This window comes from Passer domesticus, chromosome 20, assembly GCF_036417665.1.
Source record: "Passer domesticus isolate bPasDom1 chromosome 20, bPasDom1.hap1, whole genome shotgun sequence".
NCBI lineage: Eukaryota > Metazoa > Chordata > Aves > Passeriformes > Passeridae > Passer > Passer domesticus.
In genome coordinates, this window is record NC_087493.1 from 10,141,892 (window position 1) to 10,168,717 (window position 26,826).

Consider the following 26,826-nt stretch of genomic DNA (forward strand, 5'->3'; position numbering starts at 1 on the left):
AAGAAATAATCAAGGCACTGAGCTCTAAAGCCTGTATCACTGCACATGACTGGGAGAAAAAGGCATGTTGCATTATTGCGTGTTGTCATCACTTTGCTGAGTGTTGTCCCTCCGTGCTAATTACATGTTTACATGCATTGCATCATTGGGCAGAATTACTGTAATTATGTTAATACTTCATAATCAACAGAACACAGTACCTGTAATTTACCAAACAAAAAGGACATGAAAAGCTAAACCCACAAATGGAAAGGGATAGGATTTAATCCTCGGCGCAGCAGCAGGCAGGAAGCTTTCAGAGCTGGAATATCCTGTTTCAGCCACTGGATGCTCTCAGACGGCACCAGGGCACTTTGTAAGGTGTTTTAACAGGTAAGGAGGCTAACACACCAAACTGTGAACAGCGTGTAAACGTTTAATGTTAATTCATGAACTCACCTAGCAAAATCAGGGCCCTTCGTAAAGCTGCATGGCAGACTCTTGAAAGAGCAACAGGAGACTAAGAAAATCACTGATCTGGAAATATTTTAACCCTTCTCCTATCTGTGGATGTACAATACCAATCTCAACCCCCTTGTTTCTTCTTTGAAAGAAATTATGTGGCACCTGGCACATCAGGGCACAGTATGTGTGCCGCTGGATCATTTTCCTCCTACCTCCATCCGTGGTTTTTTTGTTTTTTTCCCCTATTTATCTTGGCCCGGGTAGTTTGGGTTTTAGGCTGATTCACCCCTGCACTTCCCTCACATCCTGGAAGGCTTCTAAGGGTCTCTGTCACTAAGCGTTAAGTATCTGAAGTCAACAGTGGAATAACTCGGGACATTAAACAACACAAGGAGCTATCCCGAGTGGTCATTAAGTGGTGAAGAGTAATACAAATAAGATGGAGTCCCAAGTGCTTCCCGGTAAGTGGAGACACAAGAAGGTTGCGGCAAAATCGTCAGCCTTCATCTAGCAGGAGCCGCGCCTTGGTGGAGATCCTGCTGCGAGCTGAGTCACCTGCTGCAGCGAGGGGCAGGGCGGGCACCGGGGCTGCACCCGGGGACAGAGTGCTGGCACCTTGGGGACAAACTGCGGGTCACTGCGGGCATGGGGGCTGCACCCGGGGGACAGACTGCGGGCACCCGGGGGACGGACTGAGGGTCACTGCGGGCACCCGGGGATGCACTCCCGGGGACAGACTGCAGGTACCCCTAGGGACAGACTGAGGGCACCAGGGGCTGCACCGCGGGGACAGACTGCGGGCACCCCTGGTGACAGAGTGAGGGCACCCCTGGGGACAGACTGAGGGTCACTGCGGGCATGGGCGCTGCACCCGGGGGAAAGACTGAGGGCACCCTGGGGACAAACTGCGGGTCACTGCGGGTACCCCTGGGGACAGACTGAGGGTCACTGCGGGCACCCAGGGATGCACCCCTGGGGACAGGCTGCAGGTACCCCTAGGGACAGACTGAGGGTCACTGCGGGCACCCGGGGATGCACCCCTGGGGACAGGCTGCAGGCATCCCTAGGGGCAGACTGAGGGTCACTGCGGGCACCCGGGGATGCACCCCTGGGGACAGGCTGCAGGTACCCCTAGGGACAGACTGAGGGTCACTGCGGGCACCCGGGGATGCACCCCTGGGGACAGGCTGCAGGCATCCCTAGGGGCAGACTGAGGGTCACTGCGGGCCGCCCCAGCGCAGAGAGCGCTTCTCAGAAATTTTCCCGTCCAAACGAAAGCCTTCTCTCCCGCCCGTCATCACCCCTTCCGTGCACAGGGCAGCTTGGGGGAGCCCAGGCAGGGCGGGGCAGGAGCGGAGCTCTCCCCCCGGGCCGGGACATCCTCCAGGGGGGCTCGGGCCAGCCCGGGACGGGCCGTAGCCGCGGGCGGCCGCTGCTCCCGATCCGGCGCCGCGTTTTGCCGGCGCAGCCAGCGCCGGCCGTGGCGGAGGAGGAGCGGCGGGAGGGGGAAGGGGGAGGAGGAGCCGGCCCTCGGCCGGGCCGCTCCCGCCCCTCAGCTGGGAGCCCGCAGCCCGCGGGTGCGAGCGGCAGAGCCGAGCGGCGCCGCGCCGAGCCGGGATGCGGGAGCCGGGCGTGGGGTAGCCGCCCTGCCGCGCTCCCCGCCATGTAGGCGAGCCCCGGGCGCCGCGCACATCGCTCCCCGCCGCCTGCTCCGCGTTCGCACCGCGCCGGGGGACCATGCGGAGCGCCCCGCTCTCCGGGCTGCTGCCGCTGCTCCTGGGGCTGCGGCTGCTGCTGGGCGGCGGCGCCGCGGCTCAGTACTCCAGCGACCTGTGCAACTGGAAGGGGAGGTGAGGGGCATCCTGCCCGGGCACGGGGGAGCGGGGACTGCCGCCTCCATGGCCGTCCCGCCGGGGGAAGATGCTGATGCAGAGCACAAAAGGGAGAATTTTCCCGCTGTGGTGCCCAGCCCGCGAACGGGGCGGCGGACAGCCGGGGGCGGATCTGCTTCCCTCCCTCCCGGCGGGCTCACCGCGGGCAGCGGCCCCGGGCGGGGAGGGATGGAGGGGCCGGGGCGAGCGGGGCTCCCCTCGGCGCTGCTCGGGGGGCTGGGAGAGGGAGGGCGGTGCCGAGTCCTCCGCCGCGGAGAAGTTTCTCCCCGCGACCATCTTCGCCTCCGCGGAGGCGGCTCCCGGGGGAGCAGCGGGGCGGCCGCGGCTCGGAGCGGCGCTGGATGCGCTGCACCTGCGGAGCGCTCCCGCCGCAGCCAGCGCCTCCTCCCCGGGGCTCTTGCTGGCTCCTGTCTGCTCCCTTCCCTTCCCTTCCCTTCCCTTCCCTTCCCTTCCCTTCCCTTCCCTTCCCTTCCCTTCCCTTCCCTTCCCTCCCCTCCGTGCGGTCCCGCACTTGGCGCTCAGCCCCGGGGTCGCTCCCTGCTCCTTCGTCCCGCGGAGATGATGATGATGATGATGATGAGCTCCCGGAGCGGGGGCTGGCACGGCGGCCGCGCTGCTGATTTATTCTAATTGCACCGGTTGAGAAACCTCTCCAGTTCTCAAGTGTTTATCTCCCAAATTATCTTTGCTTTAATTGCTTGTAATATGTTTAACGCGTGTGGTTGGGTCTGTGACCTTCTCCCCTCTTTATAGGTTTAAAAAAGCAGCTCTGCTCAACCAGCAAGGGTTGCTGGGTCAGACTCACTTGGAGAGTAAAGCAATTTCAAACTCTGATGCACTCTTCAGATCCGACTTTCTCTAACATAAAAGTGTGGCCAGCCTATATCAATAGGGTGTTTGGAGTAGAGAGAATTCAAAGTGGGGAAACAATTGGATTGACTTTCAGCATCATGATTTCTTATCTCTTACTATCTGAAACGATCTGGTGCTTTGTATTTACTTGTTTTTTTTTTTTTTTTTTTTTTTTTTTTTTTTTTTTTTTTTCTAATTTATGCATGGTTAATAGCAGTGAATTCACTTGAGGATGAGTCTGCTTGATAGGGATCAAGCCTCTGGCAAACTCCTAATTTGTCATTTTTCTTTAAACACAGAAAAACCCCAAAACCAACTCAAAACCAGACAACTCTCCCCACCCCCCCCAAACAAACAACCCTGAAAATGCAGTACCAAAGCATTCCCAAGGCTCCCAGCTGCACTACTCACCTGGACCTTACCACCCCGTACTGCAGCAAGTCTTTTAAAAGAATGGTGACAAACCCCTGCAATTCTGTCCTGTTTTGCTGTTATTTTTGTCCTGTTTTCTTAGAGCAAGCAGTGACCCCTCATGTCACCTGAGCAGGGCTGGAATAAGCAATGCCTCGAGTTTCAGCTAAGGGGGTGATGCTTGGGGTGGGGGAAGTGAAATCTTGTAACTGAGTTTGGGGTTGGCCTGGAGGTGCCAGCTTGGATTTACTCACCTGCTGTTGTTCTGGTGAGCTGACGTGGTGACAGAATTGTGATGAAGCTGTTGGATGAGCAGGGAGGGAAGAGCAGAGTTTAGTCCGGGTGGTTTTACTTGTGGGAGAGTTTTGGAGTTCAGGTTGGGCTGGAGTTTTGGGAGGGGATAAAGTAACCCAGGCTGACTTAGGCCTTCCTGGTGGCAAACAGGTGTTGTCAGAAATGCTGGCAGCCTTAAGGCCATTCAATATAATCTGACTTGTCCTAAAAACACAGCACTTGAGAAGGAAAGAAAATAATTTGATGTACCAGTAAATATATTTCACTGTGGATACTAAGAGTTATATGAGTTATAAAGAACTTTTGTTTTTAATACAAAATATAATATTTTGAAGTAATGTGGTGATTTTTACCCTGACTGTTAGGAAAAGTTGTGAACTTCAATGTCAGACATAGTCTTTCTTCCCCACAGTGAAGTCATAGGCTGGCTTGTGCTGATGGATTTGGGAGTCATGTCATCTTCTGTAGTAAACCTGAAGGTGTTTTCTCACCTTTATATACATGTCTATGTTAAAAGCAACAGTCTTAAACCCAAAACATTCTGGATATGGGTTTTTTTTTTTCCCCTATTAGCTTGTGGAGAAGTGATGAGCTTATACCCCTGAGCAGGATGAAGGATTCCTCTGGATATCCCTGATGCTTCCAGGGAAATCTGATGCAATGCACAGCTTGACACCTGCAATTTAAGTACAAGCCATAATAGCATCTTAATAAACAGCTTGTCAGAGAGCTTCCAGGAAACCTTTGTCCAGGAGAAAGCAGAAACTTCACTATGATGTGTCCAGTTATTACTTTTGCTGTAACTTCAGGTTTTTGTGCTGCAATGACCTCGTGATGCTTCGGGCAAAAGTGCTTCAGTGACAGGCTGAGAGAATATGCTGGCCTGGCATGTGTGATTGTAGGAGAATTCAGCTCTTACGTGGCTGCTTTTGTCCATCAGTCTTGCTTTTGGTATGGTGGATGCTCTGAGGAATTCTTAATGTTTTCTAGACTGTCATCTGTTATTAAATTCTCCAGTTTAGGAGCAAAAGTTCCCTGTGTTCATTGCAGGGTGCAGGGAGGACATGGGTGCTTGTAGGGCTCTTCAGCACATCTATAATGGAATGAATAAATAAATAACTGAAGTAGATAATGTGAACATTCTTTAAATAACACCTGTTCCACATTGCAGCATAACAGCTCACTGCAGTGATATTGCAACAGGTTATTCAGGGCAAACATAAGGGGATGGCTGAAGCTAGAAAGAGAGAAGAGCAAGGAGACAGATGCAGTGATTCAGGATTGGTATGAGGAAGTAGCTGTAGATTGTTATAGAAGTCCCAATAAACAGCTCACATTTGAAATGGGTGGATGGCTCATCCCTCACTGCAACCATGAAACACCTGCCCCATGCCCTTGCCATATAATCAAAAAACCAAAACTCCAGTGAGTTTGGAGAATAAAAGGGCTCCTGGGTCTCCACTGCTGTGTGGACCTGGTATGTCTGATGGGTGAGAGCTGAACCTGGTGTTAAACAGCCTCAGAGTGAGGACAAGTCATTCTGACTGCGAGCAAAGCGACAGGTTTTACTGGATGATGGTGGTTGCTGTTAAATAATGTGAACATGTATTTTGAAATCTGCTTAACTTTTGAGTCATCCTTTATTACAAGGCTTAATGTGTGCAGGTACTCGTGCTTGATGTATCTGTCTAATGGCATCACTCTTGCCTGTGGGATGTAATTGGCTTTCAGAAGATAATTTCAGAGTCCACCCTGTTTTCGTTTGAACACCATGAATGTTTGAACAAAATTAATGTAGCTTTTTTTTTTTTTTCCTCTGGCAGAAATTCACTGCCTCAGTGTTGTTGGGATCACTTGCAACAGAAGTTTCACTGCATGAGTTCAGAGTTTTGCCCGTGGTGTCTTCCTTCTGTTTAAGCACTCAGGCTGGAATGTGCCAGTATAAGTCCTTGTTTTGATGTATTGAGTAGGGACAAGTGATGTGTGAGGACAACTTTCTGCCCCTTTGCTGAAGGATAACTTTTACACTGCTTAATTTTGTTTATTTGCAGCTTGCACATAAACAGACTTCTGTGTTTTCTGTTGAGTGGCATCATGTGTGTGTGGTGGTGAAAACTGATTTTGTGGACCAGATGTGGATTTACAGTCAACTTGAAATATCCCTTTGCAAGTAAAGTTTCCTGAATGTGTTAAGTACTACTGAATTTGAGGGCAAGAGTCTAAAGGTTAAAAGCTTGTCCCTCTTTCCTCCTCATCTGTGTTCTTGATGTGGCTTTCAAGATTCTTCAAAAGCACATGTTTGCAGGCTCTATTGTTATTAAATATGACTTTTTTCTTTCTGAGCTTCCTCGTGTAACCTCTATCAAGTAGGTCACACTGACACTCACAATAATGAGTCACGTCAACAGTAAATGCAAACCATATGGTTTGGGTTTTTTCCCTTTTACACATTGCTTGTAGTTACTTTCTAAGTGCTGACTTGAATTTAGACCCTGTTCAGTACCCAAATATGTCTTTGGGATGGGGAACTGTGTATTTGGAGGTTTCTGCTGAGGAACCAGGACTTGATGTCATCACTTGCACTGCACTAAAATATGTTTTTGCCACAGATTTCCTGTGTAACCTCACACTTAATCCTTTAAAATTATTTTTTCCCCTGTTTTGATTCATCTGCCTACAAGTGGGAATGTTGTGAATCTTCCCTAAAATCCTGCAAAGTAGCCCCATGAGGTGACAAAGAGTCTGGTTTTAGTAGTCCTCTACAAGCACAGGGTAACAGAAAGATGCTTGTGTTTGGGAGCAAGGTGCTCAGAGCACAGGAGGAGCAGAAACAAGCTTGGTGCTGAAGTGATTTGCTCATACTCGCTTGGGAGGTTTGTGACAGGACAGAGACTGGGACCAAAGGATTTTCCCCTAACAGCCCAAATCCTGCAGCCAATAAATCAGGCTTCCCACAGCTTGTTCTTCCAGCTGCAGTCTTGTTTTAGGGCTTTGAGTCACTCTGGTAGAGAGCATCAGTGATGGGCAGCAGGGGTTGTTCAGAGCTGCCCTCACCTTAGGCTGTGGGCAAACAAGCCATGGGGATTTACTACTCATCCTGCTTAGCAGCTGGCCCTGGGACCCTGTTGTGCCCTCCTATCCCATCCCTGTGGTCCCTGTGAAAAGGTTGTTGGGGTGTTCATTTCTGGCCATGGTAAATGGCCACGTGTTCTCTTTCTTGCTAAGCACAGCTCTGTGTCTGCTTGTAGCCCATCAGGGAAAATGATAAACTGAGCTTAAACCTGATACTGGGTAGCAGGGGAGGAACAAGTTCCTACAAAAAAAAACACAGTTTAGTGCTTCCCCAGCCATGACAAGGGAGAGAGGTGTCTCCTCTCCTCTTTCTCCCTCCCAGTGTGGAGCCTGGTGCTGCCCAGCTGGGCTGGAGGGTATCGGTAGCACACAGAGCATTGCTTTAGCTGCACTTTGCAGGGTGAGCTTGGCACCCCTCCCAGTTTCAGATCCATTGGGAATATAGACTTGGAAGGGGAACAAAGTGCTTTGGAAAAAGGTGGAGTCTGATCTGTGGAGCTGGAGAACATGCTGGATTGAGCCACCAGGAAGGGAGTTTGAGCCTACGTGTTTTGCTCAGTGTGCACAGCTCAGCTGATGGACACTAACTGAGCCTGTAGTAATTTAATTACTTTTGGTCATGTGCTTATATCCTATTTAATTTTGAAGCCTATTACTAGTGGTTTGGTGTTTTCTTCTGGGGGATGATTTAAAATTGTCCTGTAATATTAAGGTTGAAGTGTTGCAAGAGACCTGCGCTGCTGAGCTGGACGGGCCAACGCCCGCTGATGTCCTGGGCTTCCTGCATTTCTTGCTGTGTGTTTTGGAAGGTTTGACATTCTCATTGTTAGCCCTGTCATTTCTCTAACCTTCTCTTTCTTTCTTTCTTCCTCCAGTGGCTTAACCCACGAGTCTCACAGGAAGGATGTTGAGCAGGTCTACCTCCGCTGTTCTGAAGGCTCCATAGAGTGGATGTACCCCACGGGAGCCCTCATCGTCAACCTGCGCCCCAATATTTCACCTGCCTCTTACAAACACTTGACTGTTTGCATAAAGCCCTTCAAAGACTCTGCAGGAGCAAATATTTATTTGGAAAAAACTGGAGAACTGAAACTCTTGGTGCGAGATGGAGAGCGCAGCCCCAGCAGAGTGTATTGCTTTGGCTACGACCAGGGGGGCCTGTTTGTGGAGGCCACTCCTCAGCAGGACATTAGCAGGAAGATTACAGGCTTCCAGTACGAATTGATGAGCAAGGGGATGGCAGCTGATTTGCACACAGCTTCTGGTGAGTTCTGGGGTACTGGCAGACTCCCACCTCCTGTATTGGATGTGTAACAGATGGCAGAGAGAGTGAGTGAGTGGGAAAGTGGCTGGCTGTGAGTTTCGTGTGCTTTTAAGGACATGTTTTATAAACAGAACTACTGCAGAAGAATTGATTTGGTTTTTGGTTTGTTGTTGTGTTTTGGAAGCTGGTGGCATGGGCTGAGCTCCAGTGATTTGCTGAGGGCCACAGTGCAGGAGTCTCCCCTTGCAGGGGTGGGGTGTGTTTCAGGAGCTAGCTTTACCCTAGACTGAACTCCTGGGCTTCCCAGCCTTGCTCTGACACTTTTCTAACTACTTTTTTACTCCATTTTTAAGACCCCACTGCATATTTTGAATAACAAACATTTGAACAAGGAGGCACTACTTTTCCTCAGTGTTTTTTTCCCCCTTTGCAAGTAGTGCTACTTGCTGACCTAATTATTGCTTTTTCTGTTGTGGCTTTTTTAAAATTTCAAACAAGGAAAATGATGTGTTCCTTCCTCAGCTCTCATTACACTCTCCTGAGCATTACTGTGTCATGGCAGAACTCTTCAATACTTTTACAGGACAGTGGTGTCTTCTTTCTCAACCATTATGAAAAACAAGTTTTGTAGGGAGGAGTTTTACTCCAATTAAAACTTTATAGGAGTGGACAAACTGAAAGATCTTACAAGCCTGTAAAATCTGGTACTGGCATTTGGAACAATGGCTGTAGGGGTGACCTAAGTGTGCTGAGCAATTAAGACAGTTTGAGAAGAAAAACTGGCATTTGTGGAGGATGACAGGGTGAAAGGGGAATTCCCTTTAGGTAGAGAATATCTGGTTCATGCATCTTACCCATTCAGGATTACCTCTAGCTTTTATCCCCAAAACCTAGGAGGGGAGATTTCCAGAATACCCCAAGGAATTGCAGATTTAGGGTAGTTTATCTCAAATGACTGCAAGGATTTCAAGGTTTAGGTATTTTAAGTGGGGAACTGGATTTGTTTCCACCAGATTTCTCTTTTGAAATGTGGGCTGCTGTTTCTCTTTTGGGTGAAGGCAGTGAGAAGAGCCCTCAGAGCACACTTGGGATGACTCAGCCCGGGGTAAACCCGATGTTTGGTGAGGCTGTGTGGCCCAAGAGCTGCATGGATGCTGGCCAGACTCTGCCGTGCTGATGCCACATGCTCTGCCTGAGATGCTGCTTGATAAGCGGTGGTGTGACTAATTAAACTGCAGCTGGATCTTCCAGGGATATCTTCTCTGGGCTAAGTGATTGCAGAACTTGTTCCCTCCTCTCCCCTCCCCTGGCTTCTTTCCACATCAGGCTCTGGATTGTCTCTTTGTGTATTTGTGCAGCCCTCCCAGTGCTAAATGCTGTCACGCCAGCTCGGATGGGGTTTTATTTTTGTGCAGCTCTGAGCTGGACTCAGCTGAGCAGAGCTGGGCTCAGGGCTGATGCAGTAACCTCAGGAACTGACAGGTGGCAGCTTTGCCATTACAACAAAAAAATATAAACACAAATATTTTAAATTTGAAGTCACTGCCTTTACTTTTGCCATGCTCACAAGTGGTAGCTTATTATTGGGTGTTCTGCATTTCAAGCAGACTGCTATGCTACATCCCAAATTGCTGCAAATGAAGCGGGGTATCTCTGCTGAGCTGCTTTCCCAGTAAGATCATTTGTGCAAAGATGAATACACTGTGCAGAATGTCAGCTATGTAGTAAAATTCCACTGCAGAAGACATTAAATACATTGTTTAATCAGTTATTTGGAGAATGTTCCCAGATTCAGTGCTGCTTTCTCTGTCAGGCTGGGAGGATGGAGACACAGACAGGCTAATGAGAAGTCACTTAGATTTACTAAGAAAAGTTCTGTGCTCTTTTATTTTCCAAAAGAGTTGAAATTGCTTTTTCATGTAGTAAAATAATATGACAGAAACACTGCTTGTCACTGCTGGGTTCAGTCTGCTGGGTTTCTCCTGAGCTTTGCTCTTTGAGGACTTGCTGCTGACATCCTTGACCAGCACAAGCCAGCACAAACTGCTGTGTTTTCAGAACAAAATGCTCCTCTTTACACATTAAATCTTGGGGGTTTTTAAAGCTGATGGGAGTATTTTTTCAGGGACGTTCAGAAGTCAAACTGAGGACTGCATCCAATTACAGCCTTCCTCTTTAATAGGCACATTAAATCACTTTTTCAGTGACTGCTGTATTTTCAGCTGTAACAGACACTGGTTAAATTTCAGTGCTGTCTTATGAAACAATGTGGTGGGGAATCTGCTCCATTCTCCAAGTGTCTTGTTTGGCTAGAAGAAACTTTTTAATAGTTCATCAGCAGAGTCTTCAGGGCAAACTGGGGATCTCTATTGTATTTTAAATTATTTCTCTTGCCTTTTTTTGGATCCCCGGACTCTGGGGAGGGGCTGTGCAGGGTGAAAACACGATGAAAATGCCATACATGACTCTTTCCACTACTCACTTAGATGAGCACTTTTATTTTCCTATAAATATCTGTACGTCTGGGGGAACTGCCAAATAGCTGCCTTGTGAGGCTTCCACAGAGCAATATATTTGAGGCTCTTTGCAGCTTGTGGAGCTCCTTTCTTCTGGAGCTGCTTCTAGTTTTTCTGTGAAACCTCAGACTAAATACTGAGCTGTTCATTTGGAGGGGGAGTTTACAATCACTGAAATCACTGAAGATTTTTTCCCTGGAGGGGAGGCTCAAGGCAGAGAGAGGCAAGTGCTGACCTTAAAGGAGCTGAAAACTGGGTTCAAGGTTCTGCATTTCCCACCACCCTTACTTCAGTCCCTTGCTCACAAGCGTGGCTGGTTTTTGGCTGCTGCGCTCTGGAAAAACGAAGCTGCTGCGTCTCAGTTGCAGTTTGACAGAGCTGAGCAGAGCTGGCAGTAGGTGTGAAGAGGTGACAGAGATGCGAGATGCTGTTGTAGATGGGGTCAGAGATGTGCCGGGCAGAGGAAGCTGCAGTGCTTCTTCTGATGGCAAAGAGCTGAAAACTGCAAATATTGCATGATTTCCTTGCTGCTTCAGATGCCTATCATAAAAAACCCAGGTGCGGGGCTCAGCAATCCAGCCCTTTCCTTGTGCAATAACTACTTGCTAACAACTTCTCCCCGCTTTCCCTAAATGCTGCGTTTGTTTCCTGGTGATAATTGTTGTACTCTGCCCTTGAATTTACTCTCTCTTCCTAACCTGGCATCCCAGCGCTGATTAAAGGGTGTAAGTCATCTGTTTAATACTTTAATGACCTGTTGTGTCCTTAGAGTCCTGACATTGCAGGGTGCATCAACAAATCAACAATGCTTGGCAGGGTGCCTGTGGTTTAATTAGAAATCCTCAAGTTTTATTAGTTTGCAGCCATTCTTTCCCACTTAATCAGAGTCTAGCAAATAATTCGGTAGAAAACATGCAGGTTCTGCTTTGCCCTTTCCCTTTATTTGAAAAGTTGAATGACACAGGGCAGTCTTAACAGTTTCCTAGATTTTGGGGATTTAACCCTTTTCTTGAATCTGACTCTGCCTTACCACAGTCTCAAAATTTTCCTAACTGTAGGAAGAATTTGTGCTATACTGGTAGATTTTATTAATTGAGGTTGCTGACATCTGATATGGGAAGTTTTTTACTGTGATAGTAACAGTCAAAAATGTGCATTTCTGTGGGGTTGTAGTTTATCAAGATGGGAAGTGAAGGCAGCCATGCCTGACATCCTCTAATGGGAGTAGTCCCTGAGAAGGGTCACCTTGACAATTCAGCCATCTGCATGGGTGTGTTCTCTCTTCATATCCAAAGTGATGATTGACTGAAAGTGCTTTTGATTTCAGATTAGGCTTCGGGCTGCACCCCTCTATCACTGCCATCCACACTGCTGGTCCATTAACTCCAGCTCCTGCTCTGCAGCCTCAGTGTTTGCCCCAGTGAAGAACTGAGGCACTGTGACATTTTGGCCTGAGGCCATTGGAGAATCAGCAGAACTTGTTTGAGTTGTTGAATTCTGTTGACTCTAATCTTTTCTGCTTGTGCAGGAAGAAAATACTCTGAGTGTCAGCCATGCTGCCTCCACTGGCAAGTAGATGGAGGTTTTGGCAAAAGTGGTCTGGCCATGCAGTCCCTACAAGTTTTCTGAAGGTTCTGACCCACTGAGCTCCTCAGCTGTGCCTGGGTTAGGTCTGCCTTGCACCACAGCAGACTGCTTGCTTTAAATTTTTATGAAAGCTGAAGGTCCCTTGCTAATAATTTACCTTTTGAATACCTCACCTTCTGCTCAACTAATCTGAAATGAGAATCTGTAGGTTTGACCAAAAGTTTTGGAGAGGAAGGTGAATCCTCCTCCCTGTCCCACCAAAGGAGCTTTATTTTGCTACTTCAAGTCTGTGTTTCAAGAGTGTCTCGTCGAGCTCTGGGTCCAGCTTTGTTCAAGCTGTGTAGTTTGCTCTTCCCATTGCACACTCATGGGGCTGTGTGTAATTTAGTTGTCAGAGCTCAGGGGGTGTATTGAAAGCCCTTTCATTACCCACCTGCTTCTGTGTAGTAAAGAAGTCAAACTTTAACAAAAACGCTCCTTTATCTTGATGGCATCTACAGATTTAGTGCAGATTCTATTAACTGGTTTATATGTTTTCTTTATTAATGCTGGGTACCTGGCTCAGAATATGAATACATAGGAGGTACAACACTTGTGTGGGTATCTGAAAAACAAGGCAAAACTGGATAAAGCCAGTTAAGTAATTAACAGTATTCAGCTATTTCCTGTATGCTGTTAATTCACTGTCCTGAGAAAACAGATCACAAATTCAGAAAGCTCAGAAGACTTTGGGCTATACCAGTGTTTCTGCTAACAAATGGCTTTTTAAAGCACTCTTCTTGACTTCTGATCTTTGATGCAGTGTGTGTTTGCAGAGGTGGGGCCCCAGTCTGCCCTGTCTCTGCAGGTATCCTCCCAGGGCTCTGTGTCATTCCACCTTGTAGGCTCCTAGTCTCATGCTTTCCTCTGGTTCCTCACAAATATCCAATCTTTAGAGTTTTTTTCATTCTTGGAGGCTGGATGTGCTGCTTAGCTTTGTAACCTGAGGCAGCAGATGGTGGAATCACAGAATGGTTTATTTTGGAGGAGACCTTTACAGTCCAGCAGTGTGCAGGGACACCTTCCCTGGACCATTGCTCAGAGCCCCCAAGCTGGCTTTGAATGTCTCCAAGTTTAGGGCATCTACCAGTGCTCTGTGCGTGCTGTTCCAGCATTTCACCATCCTCACACTGCTGTATTTTTCACTTCTTGTCAGAGTGGAAACTTTCTGGTGTTTTGTGCCAAGGCTGGCGAGCAGGAGCCCGTGCTGTGCCCACTCTGTGCCAGGGTAACCATGACTGAGCTCCTCGCTGCTGTGGGCACAAGAGGCGATGGAAAGAAGCACTTGGAACACTTAAACTGAAAGTGCCCATGACCTTTATGCCTAGCACAGGTTCTGCCTGAGTAATTGTGACCATCTGAGATGTTGGCACTGCTCTGTGTGGCAGAGTGGGAGCACCACTGGGTGCTGCATGGGCTCTGCTCCAACCCACCCCATCAGATGAGGAAAATGCCTTGCTTTGTATTTCTCCCCTCCCTGTTTTCTGTGCAGGTTAAAACACTCCTGGCTCTTGGGGTTCAGGGGTTAGAGCTAGATGGTTTTTAAGGTGCCTTCCACCCCAAACCATCCTGTGACTCTATGAAGTGCACAGAGCAGGTTGATACTGCATTCCTCTCATTTGGGGTTTGCTGGAGAAATGAATAATAAACAGCAAAGTTGAGGGATCTGCCCTAAAAGCCTGAGCACACCTTGCTGGGTGGCTCACCTGTGCACCTAAAGCTTTAATGATTTGTTTGACTTTTCTCTAAAAGGTCATAAACAAGTTTTAAGATAAAAACATCAGAAAACAACTTTATTGCAGTTTCTCAAACACACTGCAATTAGTGGCTGTGTAAGGGATCCTTCTGACACTCCTGCTCTAGGATACAATATTGCAAATGGGAGTTTTTTTGGTGTGTGCTCCTCCTCCCTGCAGGAGCCTCCTGTCCACACTAACTTTGTTTTTCCCATAGTATCCAAAACATGGTACAAAGTAACCATGAAAATATAACCAACATTCCGGAACCCTACTGTGCAAAGAACACATTTAAAGCTAGTTTTTGAGGGCTTGTCACTGAAGCACGTGTCATGGGGCAGAACCTAGCTGGGTCAGGCTGGCTGCTCTATAACACTGCCTGGAGTGGGAATAATTTTGAGAAGTTGGAAACCTGCTCCAGTTATTCATGTGCCTGAATTGGTCAGGTTTGTGGTGAATGATTGACTGGGTGGGAGAGTTTGAGAACAAGGTTTTTGATTTTTTTTTTTTCCCTGTGTGGAATGGTTTCAAAGTGCTGCTCAGATGCTCAGGGAATGCACACACCCATCCATCACCTTGAACTCAGCAAGGGTGACGTTTTGGGGCCTGAAAAATGTTGGACTAAGAACGCTTAAAAGAAAACCCCCATCAAAACTGGACGGATTCCCTAATTTAATCTCTCCTTCTCCCAAGAAAATGGCTTTGCCAGCATCTTCTCTGGCCCTGCTTGTCCTTTGATGTTGTCGGGCAGGAGTTGGTTTTGCAGTGGGCAGAGGAGGTGACAATGGGGCTGCAGTGATAAATACACAGCTGCAGGGGACAGGGGGATAGAAAATAGCTTATTTTTGCTAGACTGGCCACGAATGCCGTTAGCTTATTTCTCAACTCAGTGGGCAGTCAAAACCAATAAGCAGTCAGGTGTATTGTCCTGGCAGCTGGGGCTCTGCTCTGCCCTGACCTTTGTGTACCACCAAAGATGGTCCCTCAAACAGAGCTGCAGTCCAGCCCAGTTGCTTGGCAGTCTTTAATAATGCTCTGTGCTTGCTCTGCAGAACTGTTTAGTTTGCTAATTCCTGAGGCTGTAGTTAAAGAAGGGATGAGAGGGCGGGGAAGCTGCATTCCTCTTCCCACTGACTGAAACGTGGGCCAGATCTTTCCTGTGCTGGAGTCTTGATTTGCAGGACAGAAATTCTCTTTCACCTTCATCTGTGCTAGAAGCCAGCAAATATTCACTGAAATATTGCACAGATACTTGGAAGGTATCCTGGACCTAAAGCTGTGATGTGTTAGGTCTGGCCTTGGGAGGTTTAATACTGGCTCAGAAAAGCTGCTGCCCTAGGACAGCCTTGGTCCAGTTAACATTTTTCTGGTTCAGATTTGTGGAAGGTTTTTTTGGTGTGGGTTGTATGGGCACCTCCTGACTCCTTCATGGGATTTGAGCATTAGCTCCTGCAATGGGCATCACCACATTTGCCCATATCCTTTCTGTATTGAAGCCCTGGGAGAGCTGCAGTGATCAGAGGTGCTGGGAAATGCACACAGAGCTTGTCTGGCATTCCATTGCCCTGCCTGCCTCCCAGGGTCATTCCTGTCTCTACAGGATGCCCCTCTGCCCCACCAGAACTGCTGCTAGCTTTACATCAATTGCTTCTATCTGCAAGTGGGTGTCAGAAATTTGAGAGGGGAAAAAAAAATGTTCCTGTGTAGAACTGGTGAATGGGCTTGATACGACCAAGCAGGGTGTGATTTTAAGGAAGAAAAGGTGATGCATCTCAAGGCTTTTACTGTTACAAATGAAAAGTTTTGGGTAGGTTTTAAGGTTAACTGGACAATGTCACACCATCAAAGATCTCTCGCTGTGTAGATGCAGCCCCTTCACAACCATTCTCAAGAATAGGCTGACCAAATAAACACAGTTTTATCATGAAAACTGGCCTTGTTCCTTCAGAGCTCTCCCACATACCAAAAAGAATTTGATTTCTAGAAACAGGAAAGAGAAGAACCTGTGTGGAGCCCAGTGCACTTATGCTTTTTTTTTTTTTTTTTTTTTTTTTCTTTAAAGACTCCCTTAATCTTTGATCTGTCATTATTCCACTCTCAGGGTTTATCTTTAACCAGCCACTTGTTTCTTAATTCTATTCCTCTGCTCCATCAGAGGCATTAATGGACCGGACCGAAGGGGAGGAGGAGGGAGGGAAGGCTTTTGTGTTCCTGGCAGGGCTCCAGCCTGGTAGTAGGTGCTGCCTCCAGCCCTCCTGAGCCCTGGCAGGGGCAGGGAGAAGTGCTTGGCTGCACAATTTCCCCAGGGCATGGGAGTGAAAAACACCTTACTGGTTCATTTTCTGCCTTGCAAGCACTGCATGACAGCTGAGCTCTGTGTTAGCTATCAGAGACAAAGCCCAACAGGACATCAAAAACCGAATTTCACGTTTTCCTGGATCTCACCTGTGAGCTTTTACAAGGCTTTGGCATGATGTTTGCTTTAGAAGAAAGCAGAAATCTTTCCAGAGTGAATTTCGGGAGGGGATGAGCCAAGCCATAAGTCTTGGTGGGTTTTGAGTCAGGGGAAGCATTTCCTTTGGTCCTGTGTGGCAGGGCTGCAGTGCTGGCACGTTCTCCTGGGTGACAGCAAGGGACACTGCTCCAGCCCTTCTGCTGAGGTCAGAGGGGATCACAGGAGCTCCTCAACCATCCAGAGGTACCTCTGGCTCCCAGCAGCTCATTTCTCCTCATGCTTCCCACTCCTCATCCCCCTGGGGCGGTAGAGGTAGGTTTGAGGAAGGAGAGAGGGATTTTCTGTGAGATAGTCAAATAGAGCTGCTTTTTTATGGCTTTATAGTGGTGTCTTGTGCACGTAGAGCAGGAGGAATTCCCAGCAGTTATCTTGCTGCCATCTTTTCCCTTTAATTGCAGTTAGGGAGGGAGAAGAGGAAAACAAAACAAAAAAAAAAGCAGATGTGTACAGGTGCTGCTTGCACAGGAACCTGGCTGGGGTGGTTGCACAGACACTTCTGCTCTGCTGCTGCAGTGCAGAGAGGGGAATTTAACTGGACATCTGATCTGCTGAGTGGGGCTTTTTGGACACAATATCTTGCAGACTTGACTGTAACTGAGGGTTTTTCTAGAGCTGTGATGCAATGGGTAAGTGTAGGAGCTGGGCTGGGATTTGGCACTGACCCAGTCACTGTTCTGTCTCTGCCCACCCCAGTGCTGGGGTTTGCCACAGAGGGGAAAGAGGAGGGACAGCAAGAAGTGTCTTGAAGCTGTGACACTTCTCATCCTTTCTCCTGGCTTGATGCAAGTCTTGCATGGAGGTAGAGTTTAATAATGTTTAATGCTGCTTAAATAAAAACTGCTCCGTGGGTCTTTCATTCCGTTTGGTTTGGTTTAAATTTTAAACAAATGGCTTTTTCTAGCTGACCTTTCAGCTCATTTGTTAGAATGGCTGCTGCATCTTGGAACAGCAAAAAGCATCAATCCCAAAGGATCCTAACATGCTCTGTGTCTGCTGAGCCAATTTCAGTTTGAAAGCTGTTGCAAACAGAGCTTGCCTAGAACCAAATCTCTTCCTCACATTGTTTACATAAATAGTTAATCTTTGGTACTTAGGGACTTTAATACCCTCTTGGAAGACAGTTCTGTGAAAAGATAAATTTCTGCTTTATGATCTCTTGTCCCAACGTTTCTCAGAACACAAAGGTCATCACATCTCTAATAGTGAGGTTTTACAATATGCTTTTTTATTCTTTCTTTGCAGGAAGGAAGTGGTATTGACTCGATTCTATTGTCACAGTCCATGCCACAGCCTGCAAAAATCTGCATTTCATTAAATTTATATGCAGGTTTAAACTGTTCTTGGCCAGTGTCTAGATTTTCCAAGTTATTTCTGGATACTCTTACATATGTGCAAGTTGAACTGAGTGTTAGAAGGCAAGGAATGGGGTTTGACACTTCCTTTTCTGGAGGGTTAAAACCACTGGTGTCCCTTGATACAGAGAGGTCAGGGAAGGATGTCCATTGCAGCATCATGATGTTGTCTCAGCTGCTCCATCACCACCTTGTCCTGTACCAAATCTTGGCTGTAAGAAGAAGGGAATATTTGAGTTTTGTGTCTGTGCCCATGATCCTTATCCCAAGTTGCCTCTTCTGCTCAGCACAGGGGCTCAGATTGACTTTCTGGCAAACAGAGAGATGAACATTTCTGCCTTCAGAAGAGCACTAAGCTCTCGTTATGTTTCTCACAGCATTAACCTTGTATTTATCAAAGCACAGCCTCATTGTGGCCTTCAGTGCTTAAAGGGGGCTAACAAAACAAGGGGAGAGTGTCTTTCTACATGGGTAGATAATGATAAGATAAGGGGTAACAGTTGTAAACTAAAGAAGGAGAGATTTAGATTAGATGTTAGGGAGAAGTTCTTTGCTCTGAGGATATTGAGGTTACTGAGACAGAGAAGCTGTGGCTCCTCCATCCTTGGAAGTGTCCCAGGCCAGGCTGGACAGGGCTTGGAGCAGCCTGGGATAGTGGAAGGTGTCCCTGCCCATGGCAGGGGGTGGGAATGAGGTGATCTTTAATGTCCCTGCTGTCCCAAGCTGTTCTGTGATTCTGTGGTCCCGTGTCTGAGGCTTACTGATCCAGAGGGCTGGGAGCAGGATGAGCCCAACTCTCCTGTTTGTTCCCTGACTTGCTGTTTTCCTACTGACATGCTGGAAAAAGTGCAGTGCTTGCAGAAAGCCCTGTAATCCTACCCCATCCAAAGACAGGAAAACCTTGTAAAACAAAGGGGTGATGAGAGAGCTCCTCTGTGTGTTGTGACAGGGTGTCAGTAATTTCCAGCCCAGCTGTGGACAGGCTCTGTGTCTTCTGGCCCTGTTTTCCCTCGCTGTGTGGCTGCAGGTATTGTGTTAAATGCAGGTGTGCTGGATGCAGCTCTGCTGGCCTCCAGTTCCTTCTAAATACGAGGTGCACTGACAGTGCAGCTGCATTGATGTAGTTCTGGGTGGTGTTTCAGTGTGGGGGTTGGTTGTGAGGCTTTTGAGGTTGAGTGTTGTTTTGGCTTGCTCAGGAAGAGCTTTCTGAGGTGGTGAGGAAAGTTGAGGTGTATCAAGAAAGGAAAGGACTAGTCACAGCCTGGTAAACCAGAGTGGTTACCAAATTCTTGTCCACCTCCACTGCAAAGCAGGTTTTTTTTTTGTCTGGGATATGAGCTGTGAGAGGTTTGCTTCATGGAAGAAATGCTTCTTCAGTAAGCAGAAATAATTAGCAGGATTTATTCCACTTTGTAATTAGTTAAAGCAGGATCAGGGCAAGATTTATTATTTTTTTTCTTGCTCATATGATGTTTGTCCCTAAGCTCTTTTCTCTCATCTAAATCACTGATCCAGTAATCAGTTGAGACATCATAATTTTTGCTTAGGACTCAGAAAAATAACAGAGAAATGCACCATTATTGGAGAAACCACATCTCTATTTTTATCATGTGCTCTGGGAAGTCTGCACTCTGTGTTTCCAGGAAGGAGACTCATCCTATGATGCCCTTTCCAGTCTGGGTGCTGCCAGCAAGGGCTGCCACTTACAGAGCTGGCAGCAAGAATTGGAAAGGTGTGGGTGGGTTTTTTTCTTCCATATGAACTCATGCTGATGTCAGGCTGAGGGAAATGGGTCATGGCCCCACACAGGTGTGCCTGGAGGTGCTGCTGTACAGGACCTGCAACATTACCCATCTGAATGTGTTGAAGAGAAAAGACTACTCGTTTTAATCAGAAAAACGAACAGAAAACAACACTTCAGCCCTGCCTGGACCTCCTTGGTAGCTCTTGATGCTTAAAAAGGTCTGATTGCTCATCAAAGGGTTGTTCAGAAGTACTGAGGTGTGGGTGATGTGTGCTGTAGAAGAGCAGATAGAGAGCTCTGAGCTTTCCTCCCCCAGCATCCACACCTTCACCACACGGCACGCGTGCGCCCGCTGCTTCACGAAACCAAAGGGTATTCCTCGGTGAAGTGGTTTTCTGCAATTACTTTGTGTTTAACATTTTCACTTCTGCTTAAAATGTGTCTCTTCCTGTGTGTGCTGCTGGCTCAGGGGTGGGTGTTCAGCACAGCCTCTCTGGGGACAGGATGGAGAAAGTCTTTTGGGCTCTCTGAGTGGAGTGTTGGGATGGTGGGTAGGGACCTGCAGCAGGGTGTTCTGATAGCTGTGACGTGTGGAGTGTGTTGAGGAAAATCTGGACAGGCAGAAGAAGCTTCTTTCTTGTGGGTTGGAAGCTGGTTCTGGGGTAAGGTCAGGTCAGTCAGACCCACGGGTGGCTGTTGAAACACAAATGTTTCAAAAGAGGACCAGGCCCCTTCATGTGGTTTGTGTGACGCCTGCAGCCAGAGCCAGCACGTCTCGGTTCCATGTGTCCTGCAGGGAGCTGCCATCCTCCACCACGGCCCCTCCATAACCCCACCTCCTCTTTTCCGAGGAAAGAAGGGTTGTGTGCTCACAAACCAAAGGAGGAAGGACTGGAGCTGTGTGTGTGAGCTGAGACAGGCCAGCCACACCTCCCACCACTCTTTGGGCAGAGTGTAATCTGCAGCACTAAAAGGGTGCTCAAATCATCCCCAATATGGGGAAAAATCCTTTCTAGGCTGCCCAGCTCCCTGGTGCTGGCAGAGCTGGGGGCCACCTGAGGCTGGCATCTCTCACATCCCTCTCTCACCAAGCATTTCTGCCTCCCTGTGGAGAGGTCCAGGAGAGGACCAGCAACGTGTTTGACGAAACTGTTGGCCAACAAGTGCGGTCTATTGTTAGCATGGCCTCGTCCTCCTCGCTAACACCAGGTTCAGAGGGCAAATCGCTCAAAGCAGCTGGGACATGACTGCTGGCTTGTGAGGAATGATGTAATTACATCTCCCTCAGCGGGGAGGTGAATAGAGAGGCCTTTGGAGGCACTGGGTGTTGGAGGGAGAGGGCTGCCTCAGGTTACTCCAGGTCAGGATACTGTCAAAATCCATCAAAGGCACTCCCAGGAGAGTCGGCGGCCGACGTGCACAATGCAGGCTTTATGCCACTGCTGGTGGAGCTGAGTTAGAGGCATCTGGGCTTTGGAGGACTTCAGTAAAATGTTGCTTTTCTATGGCTTTTTTTCCCCCCCACCTCTCTCCTGCTGCTGTATGAATTAAGGCTCTTTGGCTCATCGAGTTTAAAGGAATTAGAGCAGCTGACGTTGATGTTGTTGTTGTTGTTGCAAGTTCATAGGCTTGCTTTTGGATGTGAGGACCTGGGCAGCCCTCGAGACATCCCCAGGGAGTCAGGATCTGGCAAACACAGCTGCCTTGTTTAGCAACCAGGCCCAGTTCCCCAGAAAATGAACATCTTCACCTGCTGTGCATGAGTGAAGTGCTTTTTTTGGGCTTGTTTTTTTTTTTTTTTTTAAATTTATTTTTTAATAGTTATAAGGTTGCTTCCTGTTCTAGCCTGAGGTGTGTGTGTTATTTTGACCTATGGGTGGAGCAGAGCACCTGCTGCCCAATCCAAAGGGAATGAGTGCTGAACTGCAGCTAAAGCCATGAACTTTTGTGTTAAACACACAGATTCCTTCATGGCTGTGATTCAAAAGAAAGTGTAGGCATTGCCACCTCCGAAGGATTTATTTTCTTTTATGAGCCTTTATAGAAATCAGGCTTTGGTTGTAGTCAGTGGATGTTATTTGCTTTTTAATGGTCCATTTACTTCAGCAGTAATCCTTCACAACTTGCTTTCCATCTGTGCTTCCATACCTTGTTTTTGCCACTTGCAAGATTTATTTGATACTCTGTGAGTGCAGATGTGGGAGTTGTCCCACAGAAGAGGATTTTTGGTCTTCATCTGTCTGGAGTTGCAGAGATGGCTGGTGGAGAATGGTTGTTAAAGCAGCTCACATGCCACCACACTGCTGTGAGTCAGCTGGACCTGAAGCAGGTTTTAAGTAATGATCTAGTGTGAGCAATGCTGAGCATTTTTAATTTCCCTTTGTATTTAAAAAGGCTGCAGGATTTTGCCTAGGGTCCACAATTAAAATGGTTTGATTCTGTGTACACACGGAGGTTTGTTCATTTGATTTATTACTGTGTCAGTCTATTTAAATGGAAGGAACCACTTTTAAAGCATTTTGTTTTTCATCTTTAATGCTGTTGCTTGTGTTGCTCTCCTTTGGAGAACAGAAATGCCTTAGTCATTTTGGTGTTTTCAATTTTCTGATGGGGCTGGATGAACTACAGAGGTGTCTGGTCTCAACCAAGACTTAAAAAGGCTGAGATGCCTTTTTATGACAAGGTCTTTCCAGAATGAAATATCTGAAATCCAGCTGTGGGTTTAGAGGATGTCCATCAGCTGTACTTTGTTTTGGAGCTTGTGTCCATGTGAAACTGCTGTGGGATTTGTGGAAGTTCCCTCTGTGTGGTTGATCTAAGTCAGGTCCTCATTTGGACAGAGGGAGCCTGGGGAAGAGTGACTTCTTCTGCCCTGGGTGGATTTGGGAGGTGCCATGAATGAAACAAATCTGTATTAGGATGTTTAGTGACTGACACACTGAGACTTGCCCAGGGAAGTGCTCGAAACCTGTGTGGATGTGGCACTTGGGGACAGGGGTTAGTGGTGGGCATGGCAGTGCTGGAGTAATGGTTGGACTCAGTGATCTTAAAGGTCTTTTCTAAAACTTGAAGTATCTTTAGCCTGAATTTATTCTAGTTCTCCAGTTATGTCCAGGCTTCATCTGGTTCTGCATTTCTCATTATATTAAACATTTTCCAAACTTTTCTGAAAAAGAGAGCTGAAGTAGTATGTGGGGAAAGAAGGGCAGGGAAGGCTGGCTTGTTTCTGAAAGCTTTGGAGGTATTCAAACTTTACAGAAATGTGATTGCTCCAGATGCTATTTTGCCTATTCCTTGTCTCTTCTTTTGGGGCTTTTTAAGCTCCTTGAATTATTCCTTCAAATATCCCTGCCCAGAAATGTGCATTTTATGTTTTCCTTTAATCCTATTAAACAGCGTGATACACTGGGTATGAATCATCTGACTGGAGCAAATCTGGTGGATTTGGTTCAATAATCCTTCTTTCTGGATCACTGCCTTTCTGGGTCCCTGGAAAAAAGAAGAGATTTGCCATGTCTTGTGTCAAAGGGTGGCTTGTGCTGTGTGACAGGAAGGTGGCAGAGCATTGGAGGCACCAGCTGTGTCTTGTGGACAAATTTAAATCTACTTTTAAGTGCAATGGATCAACTTTGGGAAGCGGGCTGGGGGAGAGGAAGGCTGTGACTGTTTGGGAATCCAAACTAAGTGTTTTCAGATGCTGAGGTTCAAAACCCAATTTTTTTGGGGGTGGGTGTGGCTTCAGTTTGCAGTTTGGTGATGGGCAGTGTGATGGAATTTCGTTGTCCAGTCACCTCCAGTGGAGCCCTGCTCTGCTGGAGTCTGTGCCTGTGCTGATCCAGGGTTTCCATTGTCCTGGGTGATGTGTTGAGATGACACCAGGTGACAGACAAGGCTCTGATCCTCGTGCCACCATGGGCAGACTCACTGAGCATGGCCAGGCAGGGCAGATGCTGATAATAAGCAAATTCCTGAACTCAACAGGGTGTTATAGAAACATCTGTACTGCAACTACAGCACCTTCCCCTCAGAAATATCTGGCTGAGTACAAAGAGGAGCCACATTCTTGCATTGATTAGATTAGTGCAGATATCCAAATGTTTCCAGCAGGACAGGAAATGGTCTTTGTGCTGCTTGAGCTCAAGCAGATATGGGCTCGAGTTTCCGCTTTGCCTCAACGCCCTCCAGCATGTGCATTGGGGTTTTTCCCTCCCCTCTTTGCCCCCCCACTCTCTAACCTCCTGGATCTTTGATGTGGTGATGACTAAATGGCCCAACAACACTTGATAGAAATTGCAAGAGAGAAGTTTTGCCATCAGAGTATAAAAGACACAAGATCTGAAGGTTTTGGAGTGAATTTACAGCAGAGCGCCCTGCCAATGCTCCCAGAACCAAAATAGATTTTGCATAAGTGCAGTGAGTGTGTGCAATGTTCGCTAGACAATATATCCCAGCAGGATTGGTAAAGAGATCCCTATTCCTGCTTGGGTACAAAAATCTCATGGAGGCTCCAGGGTTAACTATGGTTAGCCCTCACTTCTTGTGCTGGTGGAGATGCCAGACAGATCTTTGGAGTGATTGTGCCCGTGTTGTGTTTGTCAGCCACGTTTTTGTTTAGTTTAAATGGTTTATTTATTTCAATGTATTTATTTGCTGCTGTCTAGTCCTTTGCTAACTGTGAGCCTTCCTGTGCAGCTCCCTGCCGACCCTGCAGTGACACTGAGGTCCTCCTGGCTGTCTGCACTAGTGATTTCGGTGAGTTGATGTCTTCCCAATCCCTCTTCTCCCATAAACACCAACAGACCCCTCCTCACACCTGGCAGTGAATGTGGTCTGAGGGTGCTGGGCATGTGGAGAGCTCTGAGGAGCTCAGAAGTGCCTGCCCAGCTGGCACCTCCCCAGGGTGGACAGAGTGACACAGCAACCACGGTACAAGGTCAAGGATTTGGGTGCATCGAGGAGAGGCCATTACTTCTTGTTGGTCGACTTGACAAAACACCAAAAGTTTCACTAATTGTCCATGCTTCCCTTTTAAAAAGGGAAATTAGCATTAGCTGGATCTGTAATGGTTGAAGAACAGAAAGTACATTGTCAGGGAGCATTTAGCACATATCTTCTTGCTAGAATTCTTCATGATTAATGCTATTTTTCTGATGTAATTCTTCTTCTGTTTAAATTAAATATGTGGGTGCCCTTTTCTGGACAGATTACAAATATAAACTATAAGAAATGCAAATATATGCTGGAGGTTACTGGATAATCTTAATTCTCAGAATAACAAAGGACCAAAATTTGGGCTGCTGTAGTGAAGTCAGTTCCCCTGGTTGCACAGGCCTGAGTTTGGAGCAGCATCTTCCAAAGCATTTTTGTGTAATTAATCCTTAAAACCCTTTTCTGTTTCCAGTGATCAGAGGCTCCATTCAAAACGTAACGAACGAGGCAGAAGAGCAAGAATCCATAATTCACGTTGGTGTCAACAAACTGTACAGGCAGAAGAGCAAAGTCTTTCAGCTGACAGGGGAGAGTGGGAACTGGAGAGGACAAATAAAGACCTTGCTGGAATGTGGGGTGAAGCCAGGAGATGGAGACTTCCTTTTCACGGGACGTATGCACTTTGGGGAGGCCAGGTTAGGCTGTGCCCCTCGTTTCAAAGACTTCCAAAGGATGTACAAAGAGGCAAAAGACAAAGGGCTAAACCCGTGTGAGATTGGCCCAGATTGAAACCCCCTGTTTGGCCGAAGATCACTTTTAGCATTTAGCCAGGAATGTTTCCTGGCTGCAGTGGAAACTCTGAACAAACCTGGTCACTGAGGCTGGACAGAGCTGGAGGCTGAGACCCCACAGCCTGCAGTGCTCACAGGCTCATGGAAGCAACAGAGGTACGAGCTCAGAGGGCTGCCAAGCAAGAAAGGCTGGATTTTTAACCAATCTTGTCCTTACGAATTAAGTTATTATATTTTTTTAGTGACTTCCTTAGGAAAACAAACAAAGAAAACTCCCATGTCTTAATAAAAGAAAAACCCAAATGAAAGCCAAGATGCCTTTGTATCTTTTTAATACTAATTTTTAAAAATGTCTTAAGCTGATGTAGCATTTGGTATGGCGTATTCTGTATAAATGGCCAAGAATGTGATAGAGCACGGTAAAACATCTTAACATTGATGCTTTGTAAAAAGCTTGGTGTACAATTCAAAGTTGTTTCTTATGACAGAAATTTATGGAGCCAAACTCTTATGTGTGTGTGTTGGTTTTGTTTTTTTTTTTTTTTTTTTTTTTTTAATTTGAAAGAATGTACAATTGCCACCTGCAATTTTTTGTCCAGGCTGGCAAATTCTTTCCATTCCAGAGAAATAAAGGTCCCTGGATTTGACACATGCTGTTTAAAATCTTTATTTTTTTTCTTTCTTCTTAAGGCCGATCTCAGCTAGTCCAGATGTGCTCATAGATCAGTTCTGGGCTGCTCACTTATTTTGTGGCTTCACTGAGCAGAACCAGAGTTCCTGTGAGGCATTGGGAACCACAGTTTTTTTCAAAGGGGAAGGAAGAGCTATTTTTGGAGATTTTTGGACATGTGTGCAGGCGAGGCTTTAAGTGTTCTTCTCTCTGATGCCAGTGGAGTTATTTTGGGACTGGCTCCAAAGGCAGGCTGCCCCTTCATGTTTAGCTTGAAGCTTTTAAGTGTGGTAGCTTGGCAAGACGTGACTGTTGATGCCTGAGAGTCCTGGGGGACATGGCCAGGCCACCTTGTGAGAAATAAACACTTGAATCAGACTGTGCCACCTCTGCAGGCTCTGTCCCTGCAGGGAGGTACAGGAGCTCTCCCCTCTGTTCAGTCCTGCTGTTCCTCATCACATTTTGCCTTCACAAGGATTTTCATCTCTTGCCCATATTCATTTTTCAGCATTCTCCACTGCTCCAACTTTTATTTTAGGCTGTCAGGTACTTTAAATAAAAAGTTTCTACTCAGTGTTGCTTTCTACCTGATCCCTCACCTCTCTTTTGTGTAACTTGGGAGGGCAGCTCAGGGGATGGTCCTGGGTGGGTGCACGAGGTTCTGAGATGGATGGTAAGGAGATGTCCCATGACCCTTATGGGGTAAAAGCCCCAAGCT

At 47.2% G+C, this 26,826-nt stretch overlaps 1 protein-coding gene across 1 annotated transcript; it reads left to right on the plus strand.

Annotated features, from left to right (window-relative positions):
* The first annotated feature begins 2,033 nt into the window (after nt 1-2,033).
* Nucleotides 2,034-26,085, plus strand: METRNL (meteorin like, glial cell differentiation regulator). The gene is made up of 4 exons (XM_064395527.1): nt 2,034-2,294; nt 7,841-8,229; nt 24,411-24,470; nt 25,120-26,085. Exons 1-4 carry the CDS (start codon nt 2,182-2,184, stop codon nt 25,434-25,436), a joined length of 879 nt encoding a protein of 292 aa, XP_064251597.1. The 5' UTR covers nt 2,034-2,181; the 3' UTR covers nt 25,437-26,085.
* The last annotated feature ends 741 nt before the right edge of the window (nt 26,086-26,826 follow it).